The sequence below is a fragment of the Gymnoscopelus braueri genome (assembly GCF_963280865.1).
Source record: "Gymnoscopelus braueri genome assembly, contig: SCAFFOLD_101, whole genome shotgun sequence".
NCBI lineage: Eukaryota > Metazoa > Chordata > Actinopteri > Myctophiformes > Myctophidae > Gymnoscopelus > Gymnoscopelus braueri.
This window is the reverse complement of record NW_027660542.1, coordinates 93,246-107,183: the sequence shown is the minus strand read 5'-3', so window position 1 is coordinate 107,183 and position 13,938 is coordinate 93,246. Positions and strand designations below refer to the sequence as shown.

The window sequence follows — 13,938 nt, the reverse complement described above, 5'->3', positions numbered from 1 at the left end:
AGGTGGTCTTCAGGTTCCTGTTTAATAGAAACGGTCCTGGCTGGAGAACTGATCTTCACCTGCAGACTGGACTCCACACACTGGTCTGGAATGAAGGAATACAGCACAAAATAATTAGAGCAAAACATAATAATAAGGACTTTGATGTGACATAAATAAGGACTAGTCACTAGACTATATATAGACTCTGGACTATAGATATGTATTACATATGTATACATTAAACTTTAAAAGTAGGTGTGTGAGAATATGTGTGTGGAGGGGGGAGTTAAACTCAGTCACCAAAACGGAGCCTAAGGATAATTAACGATAATTCTTTTTAACAGGACGTTCATGAAAGTCCTTGCAGGCTTGTTTCCAATGAGGGCATGTGGGTAATTAGGGGTTAAGAGTCTTGCTCAGGGACAAATTTCATTTCATCGACACATAATGCTGGCGTGGCCTGGAATCGTACCTGGGGCAACCAGGGCCTCTGGCTCCCTAGGCGGGCTCATTAACCACTCAGCTATGGCCGCCCCTTAATGGTTGGTCTATTGATCTACAAGCAATGATCCACAGAAACAGATCTACAACCTGACAAAACTTCCCCATGCAAACACTGTGTCATGCCTGCAGTGTGTAGTTTGACGTTATGTGTGTAACAGACATACCTACAGTGTGTAGTTTGATGTTGTGTGTGTAACAGACATACATGCAGTGTGTAGATTGATGTTGTGTTTGTAACAGACATACCTGCAGTGTGTAGATCGATGTCCATATCAAAATCAATGTCCAGCAGTTTGTTTTGTTTCTCCAGCAGAGTTTCTAGTGTCTCTATCTCTCTCTGGAAGAGGTTGCACATGAACTCTGCCGCCGCACTGAGGCGCTCCAACACAAACACTCTGACAAGCTTCACACAACAAACATCAGCACCACGCTGCTGTTTGTCCAAAACACACAATATCTCCTCTCCCACCGACGTCATGTGTTCATTTATCTTCAGCCGTACAGACTCCATTTGACACGTTTTACCTCCTTCAAGACACGTTTTTCACCTTCTTGTGCGTTTCGTCCCCTGGTGGAAGAGGTGTGTAAGTGAAGATAGAGCCTCCTGTAGCTGTGGAAAGACAGTCTGTCCTCCCTCACTGCGAGTTGTGTGTTTGGGCCAGGGTGTGTCCAGAGAGTTTAACTGTGGTGTGTCCTGGAGTCTGAGCAGGAGGACAGTGTGGAGATTTGGAGTGAAAACACCACCTTTTTATCTTGGAGAGGAGAAACAGCTCCTCCCATCTCCTCACATTCTTCCAGTTAACTGCAGTCAGGGTCAATTTCAATGTGAAAGGCTCATAACAAAAGACAGTGTAATGATGGGCCATCATCAGAGACACATTTACATAGATGCAAGTTTCAATGTATTTTCCTTCATCAACATGTTGACTGTTTTTCTTTGCCAAAGAAAGCAAACCCATGACACATTCACTCTTTTCACTTCTTTACACCTGTAAACCTGTGATGAGGCAAAATTGAATTCTGATTCTGTCAAATGTTCATTTCGAGGTTTTGCTATTGATCAAGTTCTGTGGAATTGTCTGTTTAGATAAAAAAAATGTAACTTTTCTGTGAACTTTTTCTGTGAATAAAAAATGTGTTTGTTGGACATTACAATGATACGCCGTAATGCCACCCTTTTTCGCTTTTGAAAATGTATTGAATTCTGGGTTTTATCAGCACTGCACACAGAGTGGGGAGTGTTTACTAATAAATGACATTGTTTCAGTGATTTTTTTTACATAGCATATGAATGAGTTTAATTCTTGAACTACCAAACATTTCTTCACTTTCATTTCAATACCCAGTTGTGCAGATGTTATAAATCTGCATACTATAATGTTAGCAGGTATATCTCAGATAATATACTGTATGTCCATATTTAGTTTATTTAGCCGTTACATGCCATATTGTATTTGTGTTGATGATCAGTGCCCCCCTCGCCCAGGGGTCCATGGGAGGGGGGGGGGGGGGGTCCAGGGGGTCTCCATAGATAAATAGATAGATAGATGTACCTACAGCACATACACCGTAAAGGAATTCTGGACCAAATGACAGAACTGTGTATAATATACTGTATATATTTATTGTGTATAAATGGGTGTACATTAGGCTACTAGTCTGGACATTGATGTGACAAATAAAAGTGATTCTGATTAACTGTGTAGATTAACTGTGCTGTGACGGCTGGTCAACACAATTTAAAATGCAAATAAGACACCAATAAGGTCAGCCGGTCTCTCACCTCCTGAGTGTGTGTGTGTGTGTGTGTGTGTGTGTGTGTGTGTGTGTGTGTGTGTGTGTGTGTGTGTGTGTGTGTGTGTGTGTGTGTGTGTGTGTGTGTGTGTGTGTGTGTGTGTGTGTGTGTGCGCGCGCACGCGCGTGTGTGTGTGTTGAAGAAAACACCTTGATCAGCCAAATCCTGGAAAAGACGAGGAGAGGAGATGAGAGGAGAGGAGAGGTGTTGAAATGATATTAAGCAGTATCGTTTCAGCCCCATATAAAGAGTCTCCAAATCAGTGTCTGCACATTTTCACTCTAATCCCCAAAAATACCACTGAAAACAAACTGTTTTCAATCAATGAAAATCAATCAGATGACTGCAGTGTATTCAGAATGCTGCTGTTGGAGTCCTTACTAATACCAAGAGCATTTCACTCCAGTTATTAAATCAAATAATTTATGTCAAAATACTACTGTTGGTCTATAAAGCTTTGAATGGTTTAGGGCCAAAATAAGTTTCTGATCTTGTGCAATACCATCTAGATTTCTCAGTTCATCTGGGAAAGGTCTGTTTTCTATAAAAATTGCCTTTTTCTGATTTTGGAATTATAAAACATATTAACGACACAGATCATAACTTTATTTTATTCACATACCAGTTGATGAAACTGACTATATGTATTTCACATAACATCTAGAAGTTTCATTTCTTTGGCAAAGAAAAGCAATCAATGAAGCAAAATGCATTGAAACTTGTGTGTATGTAAATGTTTCTCTGACCATGGCCCATCATCACCGTCATGGCCCATCATCATCTAGGTGGCTTTTGTTATGAGCCTTTCACATTGAAATGGACCCTGACTGCAGTTAACTGGAGGAGAGCTGGGAGGAGGTGGGAGGAGGGGTTTCTCCACTCCAAGACAAAAGGGAGGTGTTATACCACTTACTCCTACATTAACACAGTGTCCTGCTCAGACGGTCAGACCCCAGAACATAGATAAGCGACCATTATCACTTCAGTTCAACTTTCAGACTGCACTCTTCTTTAAAGTGACCTTATGAGAAAACACACTGGTGTAAGATATCTGAAGTTACAGGTAAGGACTATCGTTGGATGATAATAAACCTTATCCTCTGAAGTTGTCTGCTATTCTGCTAAGGTAATGAGTAAGAAAGGAGCCCATTTAAGTTTGAGTAATTGTTACAATGTGATTATTGAGTAATTGTTACAATGTGATTGTACTATTGTAAAGTACAAAAGTATTGACATCAAAATATACTTACAAGTAAAAGTACCAACATTTCCCTACATTTTTTAACCTTTTCAGAAATAGCCCATCTAGAAGCCCACAACATGTTATACATTGTGACGTGTTGTGAGCTTGTAGCTTGTAGTTTTGATCCTAAAACAACTAATATTGTAGTTTTGACTCCACTACATTTCTATAGAAGAAACTGTAAATTATGAATTAACAACTTCAGTTGCATCCCAACTTCCAAGTAATGTAAAGTTACACTCGGTAGTGAAGCCGCATTGGGCACAACTACCGCACCTGTAGTTCCCATCGGGAATGTCATCCAAAAGGGTGCTTTTCTTCTGTTCGGGTGTATAAGATCTCACCAACTGGTCCATCAAATTGGGAGGGCGTTTAAAGACCACAGCTGGGGCTTCTTTAAAAACAGTGTTGAGTCTTGGGTCTGATTGAATTATATGTCAGTGTTCAGATTTTTTTTATTATTCAAACCCCATGGGTGAATACCTGAGGACACTTGATTGATTGAATACTTCATTCATACTTCATGCAAACAATTGTTGCTCTCTGACCATTTATTCCAGCTCCTCCTGTTGCATAGAGGAGACATGACTTGTGCTCATGGAGAAGACACATCCCTACAAGATGTTGGAGAGCCTAAACAGACTGCTCAAAAATGAATACTGTGATGTGATTCTGTGCTACGGAGGAACAGAGTTCCCCTGTCATTAACTCCATTTTGTCCAACAGCTCTGCTTAACAAGGGTATCATTTTATTTGGTCCAGGTCCTGCTAGCAACAGCACACTTGTTAAATGTCACAGCTGTTCAAGAGGCCTGCTGTCGTTACATGGAGAGTCTCATGCATGAAAATAACTGTGTAGGGATTCACTGCTTGGCTGATACCTACTCCTGTAAGATGCTGGTGCAACCTATCTGCCAGTCTTATCATCTAATATTGTGGCAGATCTATTTAATTTGGCCACCGACTCTGTTTTCAGATGAGGAGCCAGAGCAAAGAAATCTTTGTAATTTTTTTATTCAAGCAGACTGTGTCTGTAGGCTGTCTTGTCAATTGTTAATGTCATTTTAATGTGTGGTCTACAGTGCAAAAGTTCAGCCAACAAATAGATTTAATTCTATGAAGAAACAAAAAAAGATTTATCGGACAGATCCATGTTGATCACATGACTATCAGCACTGCTGGCTGAACAGACCGATGTGAAAACATTGGGCAACTGGTTCAGCTCTTAATCTGGCCTCCAGTTTCACGTTGATCGGGCCAACTGTGCCAGAGATTAGCTGTTCACAGACAGACGGACACACACACACACACACACACACAAGGACACACGGACGGACAGGGGCAAAAGCATTGTCTCGGCCTGGGGGAGACATTAATTATAACAACAACTAGGTATGCAGACTGTAACATGAATACTTACTTTAATCATGTATTCTGTAGTAATAATTTAAGCACAAGATATGCAGGCTGTAAAATGAAGCAGTGATTGTTCCTGTATTGATCACAGTAGTTATGGGTACAACACATTTTCTGATATCGTTTATGTAATGATAAAGCAAACAGAGAGGACCTGTAGAGGAGAAACCTTTATTAGACGAAACAAATACAAACATTATCAATGCCCCCCCCCCCCCCCTGGTGTATAAACATGGTTTGTTAAGTTTACAAAACACCTAAAGACACACAACTATGTAGAAGTAATGAAAATCAAATCACCACAACATCCGTGGTGTTGAGCAGGGACTGTTCCACTGCGCCATCCGAGCGCCTCGTCAGTCATGTTGATATTGTCAGATTGTGTGATTCCTCTGCTTTGATATTTTCATCCTGGATTGATGAATGAATGATCACATATGTGTCTATGTGACTGACTTCCACTAAAAGGCTTTCACCCCTGTATGAGTCCTCATGTGTATTTTTAGATTACCCTTTCTAGCAAAGCTGTTACCACAAACTGTACAAGAAAAGGGCTTTTCGCCTGTATGAGTCATCATGTGTAATTTTAGATGAGTCTTTGTAGCAAATCCTTTACCACAGACTGTACAAGAAAGGGGCTTTTCACCTGTATGAGTCCTCATGTGTGTTTTTAGAGTACTTTTCACAGCAAAGCTTTTACCACAAACTGCACAAGAAAATGGCTTTTCACCTGTATGAGTCCTCATGTGTCTTTTTGCTGTACCCTTTTCAACAAATTCTTTACCACAAACTGTACAAGAAAAGGGCTTTTCACCTGTATGAGTCCTCATGTGTGTTTTTAGATGACCCGTCTGAGTAAAGCCTTTACCACATACTTTACAAGAAAAGGGCTTTTCACCTGTATGAGTCCTCATGTGTCTTGTTAGATCACCCCTGTTAAGACAGCCTTTACCACATACTTTACAAGAAAGGGGCTTTTCACCTGTATGAGTCATCATGTGTGCTTTTAGATGACTCTTGTGAGCACAGCCTTTACCACATACTGTATAAGCAAAGGGCTTTTCCCCTGTGTGAATCATTGTGTGTCTCTTCAGATGTGACTTACGAGTAAATATTTTGTCACACTCTGTACAACTAAAACTTTTCCTCTCTCCGTGACTCCTCATGGAGAGAGGAGACGATTTCAGGTCCTGGGACAGCTTGTGCTGTCCTCCCATATTTTGTTTCTTGTGTGATTTCAGTGTTTTTAAAGCTGACTGATCTCCCCTAGTCTCCTCCCACTCATCACTGTCTTCGGTGTCCGATTCAGAACAGTGAGAAGAGAGGAGCTGGTCATCACTGGTTGCTTGTGATGTTCCACAGTCCTCTACATCAGGTTGTGTTTTCATGTGTTCAGTTGAGGTGCTGGCTACAGGCTCTGTCTCTCTGTTTTCATCATCATCTTCACTTTTCACTGCTAGTAATGTCAACGTTGACCCACCAGCCTCTTCTGGTCTTTGAAGTAGCTGCTCCTGTTCTTCTTTAATATGTGGAATTTGTGGTTCCTCCTGGACCAGACTGGGGCTCCTCTCATATTTTGGAGATTTTGATTCTTCCTGGACCACACTGGAGCTCCACTCCTCTTCAGGGGAAACCTCCTCTTTACACACATGGGCGAGCAGGAAGTCTAGGAAAAAAGATACAATGAGACTCTATAGAACTTTACATGATATCATGCAGTGTTCCCTCTGCTTTGTGAAAAACTGGTGCACATATATCCACAAAAACACAAGTTCAACAAATAAAAAATAAAGACTGCAGACTCACTCAAAAATCTCAGCTGTTTTAATTGCTTTATTTTCCTTTGTTTCTTGTTTTTTGTCTTTAGTAGTTGGAAGAACTTCAGCTGTAAATAAACTCTTCTGTGCTCTGTGCTGAAAATAATGTGGCCGTTGTTTGTTTACATTGCAGCTCTCATGAGAGGCGGTCCCTGAATAAGAGGTGGTCCCTATAATTTTTTTAAGTAATTACTTGTAAATGTTAGATCAGTGAGTCTTCTGATTAGTTAATACTGAAGTAGAATTAACTGCACAGCTTCAGTGAACCCATTAATACTTTTACAACCGAACCATCGTACTGAGGTAAACCCTCTGTACCGGATCACTGTCACCAATAAAATAAATAAAGAGTGCTTAAAACTTACTGGGGTCCAGGTGGTCTTCAGGTTCCTGTTCAAGGTGGTCTTCAGGTTCCTGTTTAATAGAAACGGTCCTGGCTGGAGAACTGATCTTCACCTGCAGACTGGACTCCACACACTGGTCTGGAATGAAGGAATACAGCACAAAATAATTAGAGCAAAACTAATAAGGACTTTGATGTGACATAAATAAGGACTAGTCACTAGACTATATATAGACTCTGGACTATAGATATATATTATGTATATAAAAGTAGGTGTGTGAGAATATGTGTGTGGAGGGGGGAGTTAAACTCAGTCATCAAAACGGAACCTAATGGTTGGTCTATTGATTTACAAGCAATGATGCACAGAAACAGATCTACAACCTGACAAAACTTCCCCATGCAAACACTGTGTCATACCTGCAGTGTGTAGTTTGACGTTTTGTGTGTAACAGACATACCTACAGTGTGTAGTTTGATGTTGTGTGTGTAACAGATATACTTGCAGTGTGTAGTTTGATGTTGTGTGTGTAACAGACATACCTGCAGTGTGTAGTTTGATGTTGTGTGTGACAGACATACAGTGTGTAGATTGATGTTGTGTTTGTAACAGACATACCTGCAGTGTGTAGATCGATGTCCATATCAAAATGGACATGTGTGTAACAGACATACAGTGTGTAGATTGATGTTGTGTTTGTAACAGACATACCTGCAGTGTGTAGATCGATGTCCATATCAAAATCAATGTCCAGCAGTTTGTTTTGTTTCTCCAGCAGAGTTTCTAGTGTCTCTATCTCTCTCTGGAAGAGGTTGCACATGAACTCTGCAGCCGCACTGAGGCGCTCCAACACAAACACTCTGACAAGCTTCACACAACAAACATCAGCACCACACTGCTGTTTGTCCAAAACACACAATATCTCCTCTCCCACCGACGTCATGTGTTCATTTATCTTCAGCCGTACAGAATCCATTTGACACGTTTTTACCTCCTTCAAGACACGTTTTTCACCTTCTTGTGCGTTTCGTCCCCTGGTGGAAGAGGTGTGTAAGTGAAGATAGAGCCTCCTGTAGCTGTGGAAAGACAGTCTGTCCTCCCTCACTGTGAGTTGTCGTGTGTTTGGGCCGGGGTGTGTCCAGAGAGTTTAACTGTGGTGTGTCCTGGAGTCTGAGCAGGAGGACAGTGTGGAGATTTGGAGTGAAAACACCACCTTTTTATCTTGGAGAGGATAAACAGCTCCTCCCATCTCCTCACATTCTTCCAGTTAACTGCAGTCAGGGTCAATTTCAATGTGAAAGGCTCATAACAAAAGAGAGTGTAATGATGGGCCATCATCAGAGACACATTTACATAGATGCAAGTTTCAATGTCTTTTGAACATGTTGACTGTTTTTCTTTGCCAAAGAAAGCAAACCCAGACACATTCACTCTTTTCACTTCTTTACACCTGTAAACCTGTGATGAGGCAAACGTGAATTCTGATTCTGTCAAATGTTCATTTCGAGGTTTTGCTATTGATCAAGTTCTTCTGTGGAATTGTCCGTTTAGGTAACAAAATGTTACTTCTCTGTGAATAAAATAGCTTAAAAAAAACTAAAAACAAGTGTGTGGACATTACAATGATACGCCGTCATGCCACCCTTTTTCACTTTTGAAAATGTGCTGAATTCTGGGTTTTATCAGCACTGCACACAGAGTGGGGAGTGTTTACTAATAAATGACATTGTTTCAGTGTTTTTTTGTATTGTTTTACATAGCATGTGAATAAGTAAAACAATCTAAATTCTTGAACTACCAAACATATCTTTACTTTCATTTCAATCCCCAGTGCAACATGTTGTGCATATGTTATACATCTACATACTATACTGTTAGCAGGTATATCTCAGATATACTGTATGTCCATATTTAGTATCTGTATTTAGCTGTTACTTTGCCATATTGTATTTGTGTTGAAGATCAGTGCCCCCTCCCCCCCAGGGGTCCTTGGGAGGGGGGTCCAGGGGGACTAGATAGATAGATAGATAGATAGATAGATAGATAGATAGATAGATAGATAGATAGATAGATAGATAGATAGATAGATAGATAGATAGATAGATAGTTGAATAATTCCAGTTTTCATGTGCAGGTTACCTGTTGTAGCAAACAAATGCATGTCAACCAAGTTTTTGTTCTTTTATTATTCTTCCCTAAAAGTGTCTGGCTGTCAGAAAAAGTGAAGTTGGTTACAAACCTCGGCAGATTATATTATGTATGTACGTATAGGCCACTTTATTTTGTCACAAAGTAAGAACTTGCTATTACTTAAGGCGCGGCCATAGCTGAGTGGTTAGTGAGCCCGCCTAGGGAGCCAGAGGCCCTGGTTGCCCCAGGTACGATTCCAGGCCACGCCAGCATATGTGTCGATGAAATGAAATGTGTCCCTGAGCAAGACTCTTAACCCCTAATTGCTCACAGGACCTCATTGGAAACAAGCCCGCAAGGACTTTCATGAACGTCCTGTTAAAAGGAATTATCCTTATCCACTTGATTTGACCAGCAGATGGCTCTATAAGAATTTGTCAGGTTTTCATCTGTCTGTTTTTTTGTGCTTTGTTTACTGAGACCTAATCCAGGGTCTTCAACAGGGGGTCCGGGACCCCTAGGGGGTCCTCAGAGTTACTACAGGGGGTCCGCCAAATCTTTGTTATGATTATTATTATAATGTTTTTACCTTAACCACTTGAAACCTAATATCCCTTTTCTGAGGAGAACTTAAGCCAAAATAGCCGATCTACAAGCTCACAACGCAGCGCGAGGCGTTGTGAGCTGTAGATCGGCTATTTTCGGCAAAGAGGTGTAGAGGGGAAAAAAGAGCAGACCAAGAGAACAAAAAAAGTGTAATCTGAAACACAATTTTATACAATATAGAGGGGGTCCTTGCTTCATCTCTCTATCTCAGCTAGGGGGTCCTTGGCCTGAAAACGTTGAAGACCCTTGACCTAATCAATATGTTCCCAGAATATTTGCAGTTTGTTAAAAAAATAATAATTGCAGTTTGTCTAAGGCACCCGTCCAACGCGTCAATTGCTACTTAATCCACCCACGCGTTAGACGCGTTGGACGCGCGTTCATTGTTTAATCTCTGATTGCGCTATGCTGCTTAATATTCAATCTTATTTTCGAGTTCCACTTACTTCACCCACATCTGCATCCGGTTTCATGACCTGGGTTCCGTTTCCGGTTTTGATTTTTTTTTTTTCATTTTCGTCCATAATAGGTAAACACACGGTTTTTCACACGGTATAACAAACGAACGGACAGGTTCTCTTCTATAATCTATGGTCTGGGTGACGATCAGTCATCGCCGTCGTGTATCACATCGTAATTTTGGCCGATCGGACAATCTGAGACCACGTCACATCCGTTTTCATGTATTTCACTGTTTAATCTCTCAAGAAGGGTGCCAGTGAGCCAACGAGCTGATCAAGCTGTCATGTGCTGCTCTCTAGTGGCGGATTTGTGCTGTGTCTTTAAAAAACACAAAAATTTCAAAATATAAAAATAAAAAAACACGAAAATTGCTGGCACTGGGGGAGTACTTTATGAAAATACTCTGGCAGTTAAAGAGTTAAAGGTGAATGTTGGACTAAGGTTTCCTTACCTTTTCTATGACATTATGATATCTTAGGATGAATCGTACAGTAGAAAAATGTCATAACTCCATCCTAAGATATCATAACGTCATAGAAAAGGTAAGAAAACATTAGTCCAAAATTCTCCTAAGTTTGAGATGTTTTTTTAAGAAATGTCAATTAAAATTGATTGTATAAAGCTTTCGTATGGTTTTCATTGTTTAAATGTGAAATAAAAATGTCTTGCTATTGAAATTAAACTGACAGTTGTAGAATGCTGAAGGGAACTAGGAACACTGTAGTAAAATGTAATTAAATGATCAGGACATCGTGTCTACATTACCATTTGCAATAAGGTAAGCATTTCAATGCAACATGGTCTGCTTTTAGTTTTGCAGGCTTTAAATTTTTCAGAAATTGGGTTTCATGTGAAAAGTTTTATACATTTTAAAGGTAGAACATGCTTATAGTCGGCATTTAGACGTTATTCAAACGTCTATATTTTTTTATATATATATTTTTTAATCTAGACGTTTAAATGACATCCTTTAGACGTCTAGATTTAATTATATCTAGTGATCATTGTGAGCCTATATATAGATTAATCTAGACGTCTAAATGATGTCTGCATTTCAACCTTTAAATTAAAAACAAAGTCTAAAATGGAGTTCAATTTCAACGTTTGCCTGACGTCTAAAACAATACTTGACGTTTAATAGCCGTTATTTAAACGTCTTGATATAAACGTATAGCCGTTCACTAGACGTTGAAACAACGTCTAGGCTATGTTTAGACGTTGAAAAAACGTTCAAATCTAGACCACTCATAGACCGGATTTAGCCTAGACGGCTAGGTGCCATTTAGACGTCATTTAGACGTCTAATAGCCCGAAAAATGCTCAGTGGGATATGAATGAGTTTAATTCTTGAACTACCAAACATTTCTTCACTTTCATTTCAATACCCAGTATGTTGTGCAGATGTTATAAATATGCATACTATAATGTTAGCAGGTATATCTCAGATAATATACTGTATGTCCATATTTAGTTTATTTAGCCGTTACATGCCATATTGTATTTGTGTTGATGATCAGTGCCCCCCTCCCCCCAGGGGTCCATGGGAGGAGGGGGGGGGGGGTCCAGGGGGTCTCCATAGATAGATAGATAGATAGATAGATAGATAGATAGATAGATAGATAGATAGATAGATAGATAGATAGATAGATAGATGTGTATGTGTAACTGTGTATAATATACTGTATATATTTACTGTGTATAAATGGGTGTACATTACTAGACTGGACATTGATGTGACAAATAAAAGTTATTCAGACATACCTGCAGTGTGTATATCGAAGTCCATATCCAAATCGATGTCCGGCAGTTGGTTTTGTCTCTCCAGCAGAGTTTCTAGTGTCTCTATCTCTCTCTGGAAGAGGTTGCACATGAACTCTGCAGGCACTGAGGCGCTCCAACACAAACACTCTGACAAGCTTCACACAACAAACATCAGCACCACGCTTTTGTTTGTTCAAAACACACAATCTCCTCTCCCACCGACGTCATGTGTTCATTTATCTTCAGCCGTACAGACTCCATTTGACACGTTTTTCACCAAGATCAGAAAACGCACTTACTTCCGGCTCAACGTGTTTCACACATGCGCATTGAAGGATCCAGGCACTGTTGCCTTCTTAGTGTATTTTCGCCCCCTGGTGGACGAGGTGTGTAAGTGAAGATAGAGCCTCTAGCTGTGGAAAGCTGTCCTCCCTCACTGAGAGTTGTGTTTGATCTGACACACACACACACACACACACACACACACACACACACACACACACACACACACACACACACACACACACACACACACACACACACACACACACACACACACACACACACACACACACACACACACACACACACACACTCTACTATACCGTATTGCTATTTGCATTTTAAATGTGTCTGGCCGGCCCACTTGGCACAGCACAGATAATTTACACACACTAGGTGTGTCATTGTCTCCAAGTATCCCCCAATTTACACATTCTAGTGTCTAGACTTGGGTGTTGTTGATCTACATGATTCTCAAACTCTCTAATTTCAAGGACCCCACATTAGATTTGCATTAGACCACATTTAACTCCAATTGACAAGATGTTTATCTCTGGAACCCAAATCTAAGGCTATTTATGTTATTAGGAATGATTCAGTCCAATATTGTCAGTCCATAATACCTTTACTGTCTATGTACTGTAGGTATGGAGATCAAAATAGTTATCTCGTTATATTTAGTTGAATATATTGGAATGGAATGATCAAGATGAACTATCAATCATTTAACTGGGGACCCCCTGGAACCCTGTCAAGGACTCCTGGAGGTCCCCAAACCTTACAATGAGATCCACTGATCTACAATATGGCAAATTAAGAACTAACTAGAGACACCATGATATACTTATATCTGTTTGGTGAATCGCATGTGTTTGGTGGTAGTTGGAGAAATTCAACATTTAAAAGAACTGAAACAATGTCATTCATTAGTAAACACTCCCCCACTCTGTGTGCAGTGCAAAGGGCCTTGATCAGCCAAATCCTGATTATATAAATTATATTAAGCATTATCGTCTCAACACCCTAAAGAATCTCTGTCTGCAGATTTTCACTCTAATTAAAAAATAGATACATAAAAAAATGGGTTCCTTTAGTTCAGAGTGTTTCAGGGGGACCCCAGCAAAATTAGCAAACCACATGAACCCTAGCAACCCTATTCTGGGCATGTCATAAAATGCAAACATTCACAGAAAATTGGCAAATTAAAAGCTCTCAATGCGTTGCAATTCAACACTTTGTGAACTTTTACATCAGCTAAGTTGGTCAAGATGTTGTGAAAAGGGGGAAAGAGGGGGGGGGGCAGTCAACAAAGTTGTTCATAGCATCAAATCCAGACTATTTTAACCTGTTTTATACTTAAGATATCTGAAAATAGCGTGGTGCATTGTGAGCTTGTGGATCAGCTATTTACAAACAATGCGTTTGATTTGGGAATAATCTTGAAGAATGTTAACAACACACAATATCACTTTATTTTATTCACATACCAGTATACTAACCCTTTTCATCATCTAAACTGACCATTTATTGCACACCCAAAAAATCCCATTGGAAATGAACTATTAACTATGTGAACATCTCTGGGTTTTCTTTCTT

At 40.0% G+C, this 13,938-nt stretch overlaps 1 protein-coding gene across 1 annotated transcript in view; it reads right to left on the bottom strand.

Moving 5' to 3' along the window:
* Positions 1-2,435: 2,435 nt before the first annotated feature.
* LOC308081455 (uncharacterized protein) overlaps positions 2,436-13,938 on the bottom strand; it is a gene marked incomplete at both ends in the record, with an annotated part of 34,845 nt that continues 23,342 nt past the window's right edge. Inside the window, one exon of the mRNA XM_080457824.1 lies at positions 2,436-2,446. Within this exon, the coding sequence (XP_080313950.1) occupies positions 2,436-2,446 (11 nt within the window). The remainder of the gene's footprint in view (positions 2,447-13,938) is intronic.